This window comes from Nuphar pumila, chromosome 6 (assembly GCF_984573655.1).
Source record: "Nuphar pumila chromosome 6, dmNupPumi1.hap1.1, whole genome shotgun sequence".
In the NCBI taxonomy this organism is placed as follows: domain Eukaryota; kingdom Viridiplantae; phylum Streptophyta; class Magnoliopsida; order Nymphaeales; family Nymphaeaceae; genus Nuphar; species Nuphar pumila.
Window position 1 is genome coordinate 10,710,265 of NC_143254.1, and position 17,747 is coordinate 10,728,011.

A 17,747-nucleotide genomic window follows, 5' to 3' on the forward strand; every position below is an offset into this window, starting at 1 on the left:
AAAACTTAAGAATTATGTGGATTTGGGCCTAGGATCCGTTATTGGACCCAAAAGAAAATTTCGGATATTAGAATATTTTAGTAATATTATATAATTAAATATTTAAAGAAATTAAATACTTCAAATACTCGGTTCAGACCCAAGTGGATCCAACCTTTGGGTCCACTGCTGTTTAAGCGACCCGGACCCAAATCAAATTTGGGTCCAGCATTTCGGGTCGTGGTTCGGACCCGGACCCGATCCACTCCCCCCCCCCCCTGTTAAAAAAAAAAAAATTAAAGAGGGGTTAATAAGGGGGGGCAACCCGATATGGGTTGCCCGATAAAATGCTTTTGAGGGGAAACCCTCTCCCCTGCGATAACGAGTGTTAGGGTTCAGCCGAACCCTAACACCTAAAATGATGGGAGGTGGGGAAGCACCCCGCAGCCGCCGGGCTTCCTTCCTTTTTGGAAGGTCACCCACCTACAAAGGGGGACCCGAACCCTTTCTTCTCCCTCTCTCGCTGTCCCATTCTCTCTCTCACTCTTTTCTACCTTTCTAAACCTCGAAGCCCCTCCAATCCCAAGCCGCAGCTCGAGGCCTTGCAGTGAGGAGCCAACTTCGCAGGTGGTGGTGCTGTCCAAGCCGACCGACCCCTCTCGTGGATGCCGCAACAACCTCGCCGGATAATGGTAGGTTGCTGTTTTTTTCTGTGTAGGTAGCTCGCGTGCTCGGGGTGTGAGTGAGTGGGGAAAAGAACATCCCCAGATCACGAGTGGCGTGGGGACAGTTGGGGATTTCTACAAACGCAAAGTTCGTGAGTAGATCTCCCTGATGGTTTCTTGGGAGTTTGAGGTCAAGTATGAAGGGTGGTCCGATTAACCCCAAATCAACTAAATTGGGAGATCTCGATTGTTGAAAAAAAAAATATATATATATATATATATATAAATAAATAAAAAAAATAAAAAAATAAATGCCCAAATCTAAACTGGGAATCTGGGGTTTATCTTCTCAGATCTTTACATTGTTATGAAACCTGTATTCAGTGTTATGCAAATAGTTTTTTTTATTTGTATGATGTAATTTCGATTATGCTGAAAAGTAAAAAGAAAAATTCTGGAAATCCTTGTTACATGATTATTCTTTGAACTAAATTATGGTCTGAATATGTGTAACCTGTCGAAATGGGGCAGAATGGGTTATAATAGGGAAAAGTTGTAAATTATTCCCTTAGTATGATTCAGTTGTAGTTGGGTAAGAGAAATTAAGATTTCGTAACAATGGTTATCATATTTTCCTTCCGGTCATTTTCTCGATTAATATGCTGTTATTAAATGCTATTAAGACTGAATACCTATGTTTTAACTACCGGTAACCATACGTTATTCATTTTTATCAGAATTGAATTCCTCGGATTACATGTGTACAGTGATGACGTTTGTGTATCATTAAAGTAGGTATACTTCAGAAATTTCCGGGAATCATACATATAGTCAGGGTTTGAACTCTTAGGGTGTTCTATAGAAAATGGATTTGGGTCTTTCCTGAATAAATCGTATTAGGAACTGTGATAAATCACTGTGGAATGACTCATGTTTCCATCTTGTATATGCATGATTTATTGATCGGAATTGGGGACATGTTTTAAACAGTAAATGGTGAGTTTGCATGATTGACATATTAAAATAGTAAATTAGGAATGTGTGTTTGGTTGAAATAACAAATCTCTAAGTGTATGACAATATAGAGATGTTATGCTGGTTATAATACTAGAGCAATACGTAAATTTGGGGTTTTCTATTAAGTCCGTAGTTTTCTATTAGTTGTTAGATGTGATCAGATCTGAGAACTTGAAACCATGTATAAGAGTGTATAATTGTATGCATGATGTTGGGTGAAATTCTATATGTCACAGTCCCATAAGTTTTTTTTTTCTCATAGTTAAAGTATTCTGGAAAATGATGTTGAACTTAGCATTAGTTATAATTAGCCTATGTTGATTTAATTATTATGTAAATCTATGTTAAACATAACATAATTTATGTTGACTAATGCTAATGGTTTCATCCTGTAAAAATATAGCATGTTTATGCTGGCCGATTGACACTATTCCATTATGTAAACCCTAACTTGTGTAGGTAAATTCCTGTTAGTTTATTTTGTCTATGTATTATGTTGGGAGATGTGGCATGCTTATGATAACTCATGTCAACTATTGAAGATACTGGTAGTTACCCTGTTTGTTGGAAATTGTCATAATGAGACCCTACATGATAATAAATTTTGCTGAGCATACATAGAAGTGGTTACATATTAGATGTTGATTCAACACATAACTTGGTGTACACTGAAATCTTTAGACATGTGCCTTGCCTAATGGGCAAGACAGATTGGACTACCCGATCCGGGTTAAGTACCTAATGAAGGTGTGTGGTCTGGTTCAAGTATGTTGGTAATGAAATTAAATAATAACTTGTGTGCTTGACTGGTTTAAAGGCACCGGAGCACTGTGGGTGGGTTATGTAATTAAAATGACTGAGACTGTTATATACACCTAGGTAGAATGACTAAGGTTGAGAATCCTACTACTATGATAATAGAAAGAAGTTGGGGAAATGCCCCATACTTTGGGAAATTAACTAATGAAAAGAGTAACCCACTCAGTTTCGGGCTTACCTTGGAGAGGGTAAGTGGTACAAAACTCTGGGGACATGTGTTTGGTTTCGAGCGTAAAGCGACTCGTTGGTCCCAGTCCTCAGAGTCGGGGGACCCGGACTACCAATTGTGTCCTAGGCGGTAGTTCCATGTTCTTCTGCAGAAGTTAGGGATGCATCCTGTCTTGGTTTTGGCCTTTGGGAGTTTCTCTCGGTCACTAGCCGCTCCCTTGGGATTTCAGTCACAGTTAGAAGGTTCGGGTTAATAAAACAACCCTAAATAATATACCCCTGGACATTCTCTTCTGTGATGGTTGCCTTGGCCCGTGTGTACCCGCGGGATAAGAAAAGATAAACACTAACTAGAACAGTTAGGTATCACTGTGTGGGAGTCATTAAAGAGACAATTGCTTACTCTTTCATCATGTTTTATATTCGGTGCTTATGATGAAACGACATCATAATTTGTGTATTTATTAGTTAATTGAATTCATATTATGGATGTTGTTCATGTTAGTGTAAGTTCTGCCTTAATTGCTTAATACCTTACTTGCTCAATTGGTGAAGTTGCCTAAAATGTTTTTTGTGCTTAAGTATAGCTGTTACATAATTTACCTTTTTATATAGGTCTGTTATTGCTGTTACATCGAATTACTTATGTGTTTATATTTAGACTGAAATTCAACCACGACACCCACATCACACACCTGACACATGATCTACTTGCAAGAATAATTACAGTTTTCCTACTTAGACGTGGTAGTCTAATTCCTATAATTTTTATTATTTTTAGGCACAGAGTAGTCCATGAGCGAAACGGGATGAGGCGCAGACCGAGACTTGATCTATTTGTTCCCTGGCGGTTCTGCTTACTTTCAGATTGAGACTTTTGTTTTGAGATTGAATGTGAAAACTCTGATGTTGGATTTTATTATTATTGAAGTGGAAATAAATGGTGTGGTTTGCTTTTACCTTCCTGTATCGTTCTGAAATGCTTAACCCGAGAATTATTAGTTGTTTCCGCTTTAAAAAAAAAAAATCCTCAAAAATCTGGGTTAAAATTTCGGGGCGTTACAATCGAGAGCAACAACATATATTTGAAAATCCAACGAAAAAAATTCATAACCCATATTTCAGGAGGATATCTAATTCTGCTGGACCCCATGGTTGAATCAGTCTATCGTTGGTTGAGCTGACTGGTGATTGAACTATATCAAGATCAGTAGATGGATTGTGCTGAACTGCAGCAGCATCAAAGGCATGTGAATCCTGATTAGCAATAGATTTTGTTTAATGCTGCATCAATTCACTATTGTCGACAGCTGGTTAACTTTGTATTAGAGGCTGCATGTCTTTCCTTCTAGTATACACATGCTTGAAGAACTGAAAGGATGGCAGCACAGTTGGCTGAACACTATCGACTGAAGATGTGCTAGCTGAACTTGGCAATTCAGAGTAGAACTATTTTCAGCACACTGTACTCTTTGTGTTGAAGGCCAGAAAGACTGTAGCAGATTGCTATTGGAGGGCTGTAACATGCTGCCACACATATCTTCATGAAATATGACATGGCGTGAAACAATAAATTTATTGGCAGCATGATCCAAGCACATGTAACCCATATATTCCTCATCATACCCAATGAATTGGCACATGGTGGCCCTAAGAGATAACTTGTTTCTCAACGTATTGTCAATATGAACAAAGCACTGACAACCATATGCCCGTAACCGAGAATAATCAGAATGTGCTCCATTAAGCAAAAAATAGGAAGATTCTCCCCTAAGAGTGGATAGAGGCATCATATTTATTAAGTAAATTGTTGTATGAAATGCCTCTGACCGCAAACCAGATTTTAGATTTGCATCATACATTATTGTTAGGGTTGTTTCCACAATATGACGGTGTTGGGGTTAAGCAACTCCATTTTGTTGGGAAGTCCTAAGATAACTCAACTCACGCTAAATACCATTATCGTGTAAAAATTGTGTGAATTGATTTGATATATACTCACCACCACCATCACTCCGTAGGGCTAAATTTTTCTAGAAATTTGAGTTTTGACATACAATTTGAATCTACGAAAAATAGAAAGAACCTGGTCCTTGGATTTTAAAAAATATATCGAAGTGAAGCGAGTAAAGTCATCTACAAAAATCACATATTATTCGGATTTTGACAAAGACATAACGGGGGAAGGACTCCAAACATCCGAGTGAATAAGCTCAAATGAAAATGAAGCCCCTTTATTAGACCTGGAAAAAGAAAGTTCATGACTCTTACAAGTTCAACAACTAACACAAGAAGATAAAGAGCTTCTTCTCTTGACATTAATCAAATCTTTATTTGGTAAATTATTAAGAAAACTAGAATTGCAATGTTTCAATCTACGATGCCAAATATCAACTTCTTGATGAACTCCTGTACTTGACAACGCAAACAACGAGTGACTAGCTAGTGATGAAGAAGACTCTGGAGCTTCATCGAAGACATACAGGTTTCTGCATCTCCTTCCTTCGGCGAGTGTCTGATTTGTGTGAATTTTCTTAAAAGAAACATAAGACGAAGAAAAATAGACACATGAATTAGTATCATGACAAAGTTGTGAGACAAAAATAAGATTTTTATGAAGATTAGGAACAAGCAAGATATTATACAAGGAAAGGGGTCCTTCACTAGTAGGAATAACATCGGTGCTTACATGAGTAATGTGATGGTATTTTCCATCTTCGATTATCACACGTTCATTACCACGATAAGGTTCAGTATGAGAGAGTTTACATTAATTCCATGTAACATGATGTGCTGCCCCGAAGTCTACGAACCAGCCTTGAGAGGAAATAGCCGGATGATGTCCTGACATGTGAAGCATTCCTATTGAAGAGGAGGAATGCATATTCGTAGCCCACGGGTTTCCAATAAGATTATGACTCTACTGAAGATTAAGTCGTCTGAAACCCGCACTAAGAGTCTCTAAATCATGCGAGCCAACTACTGAAGGAGGATATGTATTGGTAGAAGTTGAACGTGTGGAGTAGAACTAGCCGATGGTGGAGCAGCAATAGCTAGTGCCCGAAAACAAGGAGGTATTGGTACCGTGGGTGGCCGGTATGTTGAAACATACCACCAATAGCAATTAGAACACGTGTGACCCTTCTTACTACACATCTGGCATATAACATTTGCTTGACTAGGCGAAGAAGGTGTAGGTAAAATACATGTCCCACGCCCACCAAAGCTACATCCACGACCACGTTCTCCCCCTTGAAAGGGGTAAAACATGTAAAACCTTGGGCAGCAACCATAACATCGTAATCCACCTCATCCTTCCAAGAGTCAGACAATATACCAAACATAGTTTAATGCAACAATTGTTAAAATGTAAGCTATATATATATAGAGAGAGAGAGAGATACATATATATATATATATATATATATATATATTATGTATCTATATACATATAAATATAGATATATGTATTTTTGTAATACCCGATAAAGGTAAAACGGTCATCTCCCTTTTTGCGCATATTCACCTTTTGAATATGATAGTATTCTTTTTCCTCTTTTTATTTTTTTTTTCATTTTTTATTTTTGTTTTTCCTTTATTACTAGCCATTGGGGGGGGGGGGGCACAACATAGACGTTGTGCCCCTCACCGTTGGAGGGGCTCCAACGTCTATGAGTAGAGCCCCTCCAAGGCCTCACTTCTTGTATAAATTGGGGTTCACACACACACACACACACACCCTTGTATTTTCTAAGCTTTGAGCCAAAGCACTCTCACTTCTTCAATAAAGATCCATATTTTTTATGCCTTTATGCATTTGTGTTCTCTTGAATGTGTTGTGCCTTTGTGCTCATTTGTTCCAAGTGATCTTATTTGTGCACATGTTTTTCATTAAGAACTTAGTGTTCTTATGTATGTTGTCTATTTGAAGACATTTTCACATGGTATCAAAGTTGGGTTTCTAATAGAATTGCTCGTGCATTACCTCATTTCGGTGGTTGCCTCGAAAAACATGCTCATATTTTCTCCTTATATTTTAGTGTGGAGAGCTTCTACATCTCATTTCTAGTGAAGCACACTACATCCAGTAAGCTTAAAAGACCCGTCGTGGTAAGCGCTTCAAGAATAATGAACTTAGAGCTTTTAGGAAAGCCAAAACTTGAGAATATCAAGATTTTCCCAACGGAAATAAATCAATAGGATATAGGTGGGTTTTCAAAGTTAAAACCAAGAGTAACGGGTCTCTTGAGAGATAAAAAGCCTGTCTTTTCGCCAAGGGGTATAGTCAAGAATATGGTATTGACTATAATAAAACTTTTGCCCCGGTTGCGAGAATGGTTACTGTTAGATGTCTAATTACAATTGCATCTATTAAAAAATAGAACATATATCAAATAGATGTTAAAAATGCTTTCTTAAATGGAGATTTACATGAAAAAGTTTATATGGATGCCCCTCCGGGTATGAATGTGCTTAAAGGTAAAATCCTTCACCTACGAAAAGCTCTCTATGGGTTGAAACAAGCTTCCAAGGCTTGGTATGATCGATTTACCAATATAATGGTAAAAAATGGTTTTGTTTCATGTTACACTAACACTGCTCTATTTGACAATAACTCTGATGCATGTATTGTAATTATGTTATTATATGTTGATGATATGTTGATCACAGATAAAGATGCAGTAGGAATTAAAAGTATCAATTCTACTCTAACTAAAAAATTTGAAATGTCGGACTTAGGTTTTCTGACATATTTTTTGGGCATTGAAGTTGCTTATTCTCACAGGGGTTACTTTTTGTCCCAAACTAAACTTGCTTACAAGGTTATTGACAGGTCAGGCATTTTAGATGAAAAAACTTGTGAAACTCCTGAAGTAGTAGGAACAAAAATGAAGATTGATGATGAGATTCCTCTAGAAAATCCTACTTCTTACAAGCAACACATTGGTTCATTGATCTATCTTAGCATCACCAGGCCAGATATCTCTCATGCAGTGCATGTTACAAGTCAATTTCAACATGCCCTTACTTCAGTTCATATGAGCGTTGTTCTTCGAATTATCAGATATGTGAAAGGGTCCATAAATAAGGAAGTATTTTTATCTTCATCTTCTGAGTTAAATTTAATTGCTTATACTGACTCTTATTGGGGAGGTGACCCAAATAACCGTCACTCCACCACTATTTTTTTATGTTTCTAGGTGAATCATTGGTTTCTTGGAGATACAAGAAACAACAGAAGGTGTCTTCATCTTCTACTGAGGTTGAGTACAGAGTCATAGCAACTACAACCATGAAAATAGTTTGGATTCAACGGTTGTTGAAAGATATGGGGGTTCGTGTTCAAGGGCCTACAAAGTTGTGCGGTGACAACAAAAGTACAATATATATTGCCAAGAATCACACATTTCATGAGCGAACAAAGCATACCGAAATGGACTGCCATTATGTTAGAGAAGAATATCTAAAGAAAGTCATTGATTTTCCTTACTTAACATCAGAATATCAGCTGGTTGACTTCTTTACTAAGGCATTGTTCCCCCATATTCAATTTCCTTCTTAGCAAACTTTTGGTCATCACACCGTAAGTTTGAGGGGGGCGGTGTTAAAATGTAAGTTATATATATATGTATCTATATACATATAAATATAGATATATGTATTTTTGTAATACCTGATAAGGGTAAAATGGTCATCTCTCTTTTTGCATATATTCACCTTTTGAATATGACTTCTTTTTTCCTTTTTTTATTTTTCATTTTTTATTTTTTATTTCTTTTATTCCTAGCCATTGGGGGGCTACAACGTCTATGAGTGGAGCCCCTCCAAGACCTCACTTCTTGTATAAATTGGGGTTCACCCCCCTTTGTATTCTCTAAGCTTTGAGCCAAAGCTCTATCACTTCTAAAATAAAGATCCATATTTTTTATGCCTTTATGCATTTGTGTTCTCTTGAATGTGTTGTGCCTTTGTGCACATTTGTGTGTTCTTATTTGTGCCTTTGTGCACGTGTTTCTCATTAAGAACTTAGTGTTCTTATGTATGTTGTTTCTTTGAAAACATTTTCACAACAATAACATGGTCAGTCAATCAAAAGGCGGATGTGATACTGTGTTGGTATAAACAGTGATGAACATATTATATTCTATTCCAAGCCATCTAATTGTTTTTGTGCGTACATCCTCATGACAAAGGAGATCCTATGACACCAAGCTGATCCATAAGGGTCTTGATCTTATTGAGGTATTCCACAACAAGAGAATCACCTCTTTTCGTATTAGCAAACTCAGCCTTCAGCTGGTAAATCTTCGGGGTAGAAATTTCTTCATACCACTGATGCAGAATGTCCCATAACTCCTTTGCGGGAACTCATAATGGAATATGCAAAAGGACTTCCCGGAAAAGAGTGGTTGTAGTAAATGCCACAATCGATTGATCATTCTTTCTCCACGCAACAAATTCTGGATTTATGACCATAGTCTTCAAGACCTTCTTTGTACTTCCATCATGGACTGAAGTTGATTGGGAAACAAATTTCAAAGGCACAAGAATCGACCCATCAAGGTGTCTCATTAAATTATGGCTGCAAAAGAAGGGTATGATATATTTCTTCCGGGTGATAAAATTTGAAGAATCAAGTTTCTCAGTAATTAAATGACTGATAAATGAGGCATTAATGGTGGCCATTGGAACCAACAAGAAGAAAGGTAGAGGAAAATAAAGAGAAACAAGGACAGGACTGTAAGAAAGTAAAGGAGAAGAAAGCACTCGACAGAAAACTGAATTGTCTTTTTTTCTTTGGATGATCATAAACTACAGATAAAGGGAAATATATGCTTTTAACTTAAGAGTCCAGACAGTATATATTCTCTCGAAATATAGATCCCTGACAAGATAAATAGAAACAAAGAGAACAATGAATTGATTTTTTTTTTGGAATATTTGGAGGAATAGCAAGAGAGAAAAAGGGATTGTCAGATCTGACCTGACGTGACGTAAAAGATTACAAGGTTATGATCAGATTTGAGATTAGATCTGATCAAAGAGAAAGAAAAGAGATCGAAAATATCAGATCAGATCTGATCTGTTTTTTTTTCTTTATATATCCGATAAGAGAAAGAAATATTCTCAGATCTGTAATGATTTCAGATCAGATCTGGAAACTTTAAGCAGAAATGCAGTAAATAAAGAATAAGGAAAGTTGAATTTTGAAAAGAAGGTTCTTTTTTTTTAGGAGTCACTAGGATAAGAAGGTTCTTTTTTGATCTAACATAAAGTAGATTTTTTTGTGTGTGAGAACAAGAAAACAGATTCTGATGGAGAGGAAAAGTTGCAGCCAAGGTCTAATGGGACTTGCCTCTTCTAGGCTTTAATACCATGTGAAGATGACCCCTGGAAAGCCGTCCTGCACAACCCACATACAAGAGAGAAGAAAAGGAAGAGAAGATTCTTGAAAACTGCAAGAGACGTCTCACCCTGGCCTAGGGCGACGTCTCATCTTTTATATTAATATATGAGAAATTACAATGTTGCCCTTATGTTGGAAGAACAAATACATCTCTACACACAATCGGTGTTGGATCTGGATCTAATCCAGATCTAATCCTAGTATATTTTTAACACTTAATTGGTTGATTTGTGAGTTATAGATGGTTTTTTGATCAAGGTGGATTGCCAAAGTTTTTTGAAAAAATAAAAGGGTTAGAAACTAAAACACTATGTAAAAAATGAAAAATCCTTTTTTCTGAACATGATAATAAATTCATTGAAATGCAAATATCATGATGTTCGTGATGTTTAAGCTGGTGATAAAATTTTCCACAAGGGCTCTTCACATGGCTAGTTGGGTTGACATTAAGACCTTCAAGCAGGACATCATCATCCCTTGCTGCAAGGCTGAAGCAGCAGGCTTCTTGGTGGGAGAAGGGGGCAGTGTCGAGGTTTCACCTTGTTGAGTATGGTGACAGTAGCTTGGCAGTACTTTCCAATATGGCAGGTCTCCCAACTTGATGATAGTTTTCACGTATAATAAAAAGAAAAATATTGGGCATTAACTTAGTTGTCAAAAGCGCTAGTCGGCGCCTAGGTGGACGACCCCAAATAGGACTAGTCGGGGCTTAGGCAGGACCAAGAAAACAAAATATCAAAAAAAGCATAAACATTACAATAGATAGTTAATTTTAGTAACAAAAATATTATTGTAATTATGAATTAAGCATTATCGCCGACCCCAATTGTTTTGGGATGAAGGCGTAGTTGTTGTTGTTGTTGTTGTATGAATTAAGCATACATGTGTAATTCAGTGTAAAATATCGTAAAAATCATAAAACTGCATAGTGTTGAACATAAAGCATATCAACAACAACAACAACAACAACTACGCCTTCATCCCAAAACAATTGGGATCGGCGATATGAAAAAAAAAATCATTATGGGTCTTCCACATGAATCCTTCTCCTCCAATCATTTTTATCCAATGTCATGTCCTCGGTGAGGTTCAAAGCATTCATATCCTTTCCTATCATCTCCATCCAAGTCTTCCTAAGCCTACCCCGACCTCTTTTAACTAATATATTTTCCCATTTCTCCATCCTTTTAACTGGAGCATCATTAGGCCTTCGCCGAATATGTCCAAACCACCGTAAATGATTCTCTCTCATCTTATTTTCAATGGGTGCAATGCCTACCTTCTTACGTATCTCCTCGTTCTGAATCTTATCTTTTATTGTATTTCCACACATCCATCTAAGCATATGCATCTCAGCTACACTCATTTTTTGAATATGATGTCTCTTGGCAGCCCAACATTCTGTACCATATAGTAAAGCGGGCCTAATAGTCGTCCTATAAAACTGTTCCTTCAACCGCAATGGCATTTTACGATCGCACAACACACCAGTTGCACTTTTCCATTTCATCCACCCAACCTTTATCCTATGATTTACATCTCCATCAATTTCTCTATACTTTTGAATGATAGATCTCAAATATTTGAAACAATCATCCACCGGTATTTCTTGCTCACCAAGCTTCACTACACTCCCATCACTACTTCGTTGCTTACTAAACCGACATTCCATATATTTTGTCTTACTCAACTTAAAACATCTTGCTTCCAATGTCTGTTTTCATAATTCTAACTTAGCATTAACCCCAGCTCTAGACTCATCAATCAAAACAATATCATCAGCAAACAACATACACCACGGCACATTTTCTTGAATTGATCTCGTAAGCTCGTCCATCACTATAGCAAATAGGAAAGGGCTTAAAGCAGATCCTTGATGTAACCCAACCGTTATAGGAAAATTGGTTGTCACCCCTCCACAAGTGCGGACATTGGTTACTACTCCTTCATATACCAGTGCGAACATAAAGCATATCTATATTGTATAATATATCTACGCACACACACACACACATATATATATAAGATAGACAACCCCCCCCCAACACGCACATGCACACATGCAATTTTTGAATTTACATGTGTGTGTGTGAAAAACATGGGCATACATGTGAGGAAAAAATAAAATAGAAGGAAAAAAGGAAGAAAAGAAGGGGTAAAACTTCTCTTCTTTTGTAAACCCATCAGCCTCCTCCTTCCATTTAGGAAAACAACACCGGAAACTATAAAACTCACGAAAGAACATATAAATAGTTAGGTTTTGAATCATATATTTGCCACACTTAAGCAGGTTTTTTAAGGGCTTAAAAATCAATGGCCTACAATGTGCCAAACTTTGATGAATGACAACAACAACAACTACGCCTTCATCCCAAAACAATTGGGGTCGGCGATATGAAAACTTTGATGAATAAAAAAAAATTACGTAATAAAAATATAATCCAAAGTATGTTTCCTAGCAAACAAAATATGTTGAACACATCTATAACGTCAAATTGAGTTGATACAACTTCCACCTATGACTTTTCAACTAGATTGTACATACCGTAGACAGCATATATATATATATATATATATATATATCATAGTCACAAATATTGGTATCAGCTATATCTCAATGAAGGCTACTTCTCGCAATATTATAGGTTTGGTGATATATCTCAAGAAAATCTCGGGGCTTAAAAAATATATAAAATATAAAAAATAACAAAAAATAAGTAAGTAAATATCATGTTTAGACAAAAAAATACATAAATAATAAAATAAATAAGTAAAAAATGTAAAAGAAAAAAAACATATTTAAAATGTAAAAAATAAATAAAAAACATTAAAACTAATTGATAATAGCACGATATTATCATGATAATATCGCGATATTATCAAATTGATGATATCGCGATATCATCAAATTGATGATATCGGGATATTATCAAATTGATGATATTTTACCTATATTAACGTTTGCTGAATTTACAGCGATAATATCATGATAGCAATAATATCATGATATTTTGAAAATATCGCTAATATCTATGACAATGATAAATATATATAGACAGAGAAAGAGAGAGACAGAGAAATTGTAATACCGTAGACAGCAGCAAATATTCTCTCTCTCTCTCTCTCTCTCTCTCTCTCTCTCTCTCTCTATATATATATATATATATATATATATATATATATATATATATATATATATATATAGAGAGAGAGAGAGAGAGAGAGAGACAACGAAAAGATAAAAAGCAATAAATCAAGGGTTCTATTTCACAGAGCACTAACAACAACATTAATGTACTATGATCACAAGTTTCCATGAGAACCCAACGTAAGTGAGAACCAGAAGTAACACAAACTATTCCATTTAATAGGAAAGATGGCCCGCATTGGATCTACTTTTCCTTTTTTATCCCAACAATGCCTTCTGAGTTCTGATGCTTCTGAATGTCTAATTCGGAGTAATGGCTACCACAATAATTTAAAATTTATGTTTTTTAAAACTATAACAACAAAAAACGATACCAGGGATGCCTAACATGATATTTGCAATTTATTACCATTTATAATGTATCAAATTTTTTTCCCCTCTAACCATGTTTCTAACTTTCTCGTTCCTTTTTTTTTTTGTACTTGTCATCTTTCAATTCCATTTTTTCCTCATTTCCAAATATGAGACATTTACAATACTTTAATACTTTAGTACTTCAAATGCTCTGGCCTACAAACTCTGATCACTTCAACTATATCTGAAACACTGCTTTAGCAAATCTCAACACAGATGCAGTACTTCCACACATGACAGGTTGTGTACAATGATTAATAGAAATCCACCAGGGGGGAAAGTAAAGTAGAGGACAACAAAAGTGGCTGTGCAATATTTATGGAAAATAAAATAAAAAGGATACTGGAAAATGTAAGGACCAGTCTCAATTGACATCCGTGAAGGATCATGCTGGCTATTTGATAGGTTTTTGAACAAAGACTTGGCCTGCTGCTTATAAAGTTCCACATTATTCACATCACGACCATCATCCAATCCCTCAGCCAGTGGTAGGCCATCAGTAACACGAGCTATCATTGTCAGCTTGACCATCTTTGATTTGCAGTTTCAACACCCAGCAATAACTGATGGAATGGGGCACCTCCAGAGTTGATAAGGTAGAAAAACTACTGCAAACGCTTACATGGCAATGAACCACAGGAAAGCAACACTCACTTAGAGATCAGAATAGGGCAATAAAAAAGAAAAGAGATACTTCAAATGATAACTGAACCTTAAACTCATGAACTAGTTTCCTCTTATAGAACCTTATTATCTTATAATGACCACCATAAATCTACATGCAATTAACTTTTACCATGCACCTAGGAGCAAGTAACTGGAATTCAACTAGCATGATAGGAACTTTGTCCAAAGCCTAAACTAAAACTGGAAAATATGATGGAGAAAAAAAGCCTCAGAAGTTGAAGAAAGATATTGAACATGTAAAGGACAAGACTAAATCCAAATCCAGATAACAGCAATGCCAAAAATGATTAGCATGAAACCACTTGGTGGTAAATCCAAATGGTAATGAAGGGTAATAATAAATGAGTGCTGCAAAGTATGCATCTCCATGACCAATTGGCTTAAGGCCCATTAGAACTAAAAAAAATAAGATAGTGGTAATAGACAAAGTAATAGTGGTAATAGTGGTAATAGTAGACTAAATCAGTTCCATGAAAATCTGCAGCCCTCATAAGTATATTCCAAAATGCTCTTCCTCAAAAAAAAATTAATTAAATAAATCCTCCATAACCATGGGATTAGACCTCTTGTTTTCCTTCTCTGTTCCAAAAAAAACTAGGTAGAACAAACGTTGCTTTGGTAAAAAAAAATTATAAGAATTGTTTCCAAAACCCTTTTGTTTTAATTTTCAATTATTTATATGTTAAGCTAACATTGCGGCAAAAGATACTTGTCCTAAATTCTAATTGATACAGAGGTCAAACCAGTCACAATATGCTGCTAGCTATCTTTCCTCACAATTCTTGCCTTTTTCTAGTTTCATGTTTAACAGTTGCAATAAGAAACAAGGTCCTTTTCCATTCCATGTTGGGGAGATTTTCATAAATATATTATAGGGATTAATAGTTAATGAAATCTCTCTCCTAAGTAAAATAAGTCGAAGTCAACAAGAGCAAGGTATGCATTTTTATTTTCATTTTGTATTAAATAACAACAAAATAATCCAAGTAGATTGTAATTCAACAAAATGAACATCAAATTGTTTTCTTTTACTTTATAATAATTATTTTACCTTTTTTACATCTCAGATTGCCTGACATGCTTTTTCTAAAATCTTTTGGTTTTATGAAAAAAATTGAAAGATAAAATGAGTGATTTCCTCACCTCCTCAGTTTTATACTGCCTTTTTATCTTGCATCTATTTAATTGTTTCTACATTACTTTCTGTATAGAAAAACAATTACAATAAGTCTTAATTTCAACTTAACACTATATTTTGCATTCTTTTTCACTGAGTTCAAAATATTTGATAAACTTTTAACTCATATAAAAATAGCAGTGAACAGCGCACGAGGTCTCAGCCTCTCCAGTTAGGGGTGACCATAGTTTGTCACCTGACATGGGATGACTATGGTTTGAAGCCTACAAGGGGCATCTCTTGCCACAAGGTCAAAGCTGGGTGTACTCCCAGGTGGGTAGAGGGGGCCTCAACGGTTTTAGTTCATCAAACAAACATATTATGGAAGAAAAGTAAGAATATAGTAAGTTCCATATAAAACTCTTCGACCATACCCCAAAAATGAGAACATCAATTTTTTCTTTTACCAATTTTCATTGCTCAAAACAAAAATACTGTGCAATAGGACAACAAGGGCCAAGCATATGTGATTTACTACATTTCAACCCAATCACCAATTGACAAAGGCTGACAAGTCATCAATGCTTGCAAAAGTTTCCCATGAAAGAGCCCATGCAAGAAAAGGGACATTCTAACAGTCCCTAGGAAGAGTCGTATCGTCTTAGAACTATAAAATCCCAGAAGATACATGTAGCATATGTTTTGCAGAACTGCCATCCAAATTACACAGAAACCAGCATCGCATTTCAAGCATTATGAAAAAATATGTAATCCATAAACATGAAAGTCAAATTCTGTGTAAAAGAGTATCATGCTTCATGAATTAGGAAAAATATGTAATCCATGTTATTCCACGAGAAAAAAATAGCAAATAGGTGACAACGCCCTTTCTTCAACAGAAACCTTGGAATTTCAAAAAAAGTGCTTGATTCCGTGGAAAGGGTCTTCAATTCCATGAACTAAACACGCTAATGGAAACAAATCCATCCAATCGTCGCCAAATCCAATGGATGCAATTCAAAGGAACTCCTCATTGCTACTTGATGATTCTATACCGAAGGGTTTCAATCATGATTCCACAAACTAGAAAAGGGGAAGAACGAAAGAACTCGTTGATTTCACAAGAGGTGACTGGATTAATTACTGGTGAAAATTGCAAGCCAGCATGGGTCATCATCGAGTACATTCTTGAGAAATATTGTGAAAAGCGATAAGGAAAGGTAAGACGCGGAGGCTCAAGACTCGAGTCCATGAAGCGTGAGCTTCAAAGAATCAATTAACTTTCTTAGAAACAGGCAAAGCAATGTTTAAAAAAGAAAAAGAAAATACAAATTATATGTGCAAAATAACAAACATAGAATCCATAAATTTAAGGGCGTAAACCAACTATAAACAACTCATTGGCAACTTAACAATCATAATATTGTAAACCTAAAAAGTATGATGCAAATTTCAACACAAAAGCAATTACAATTATCACGCAAACAGGAAAGACATGAAGACCACATCATAAAACCCTGTGGACATGTGGATCGTGCCAAGAACATAACCAATGAATTCAACGCATTGTACCAATGAAAAAGAATGAACACCCAAATTACCTTTCGTACAAAATCTGTTTTGGGGGTATCGATGGATCAATCACCACTCAACTGAATCTGGCAAATTCTGAATTCCAAAAGCTAATTACATCAAAAATTTAGAACCCCATGTAAAAACCTAACCGTAAGGGCTCTCCCTATCCAAGCGAGGATCCAAATTGGAATCGTTAATCAATGGATCAATCTAGATGCTCGAGGGTGCCGGAGAGAGAGAGACAGACAGAGAGAGAGAGAGAGATCTGAAATGTGTCAGTGCCTTCGCCGGAGATCGCCCTCGGCGCAAGACGTTGCCCGAATTGGGAACGTGAGATAGAGAGAGAGTCGACGCAGTGCCCCTTGGTCAATCAGAGAGAGAGAGAAATCGTCTATGAAACATTATATAGTTTGTCATGTGCATTGGCATATCACGATACGGACAGGCGGTAACACGTCCAACATTGTTTTGGTATTATTTACAGATTTAATGACATTTTGAATAATGCATATACTTTTATACACTAGAATAGCAAAACTTTTTTTTTTAAAAGGAAGTTGGGTTAGGCAGAGCCCACCAGTCTTACACAACGTACCACTGGGTTTTGCCAAACAAGAGGAACCCCATTGGTAATTAGCAAAACATATTTTGACATCAATGAGAACATTAAAAAAAAACGTGTCCTAGTGTCTTTGTTTTGAAAAAAATTGTAAGGATCAACGTTGTCAGAATCGTATCGAACACTGAATC

At 36.1% G+C, this 17,747-nt stretch overlaps 1 protein-coding gene across 2 annotated transcripts in view; it reads right to left on the bottom strand.

Annotated features, from left to right (window-relative positions):
* Positions 1-17,378, bottom strand: part of LOC149833934 (25.3 kDa vesicle transport protein SEC22-1) — a 52,804-nt gene extending 35,426 nt beyond the window's left edge. The window contains exons 1-2 of one of the 2 annotated variants that reach the window (XM_090011119.1): positions 17,024-17,378; positions 13,962-14,226 (exon numbers count right to left, since the gene is read on the bottom strand). In XM_090011119.1, the coding sequence (XP_089867245.1) occupies positions 13,962-14,149 (188 nt within the window). In that variant the 5' untranslated portion in view covers positions 14,150-14,226; positions 17,024-17,378. Of the gene's footprint in view, positions 1-13,961; positions 14,236-17,023 lie in introns of both variants that reach the window. The other variant, XM_090011120.1, reaches the window with a different exon arrangement.
* Between the last annotated feature and the right edge of the window lie 369 nt (positions 17,379-17,747).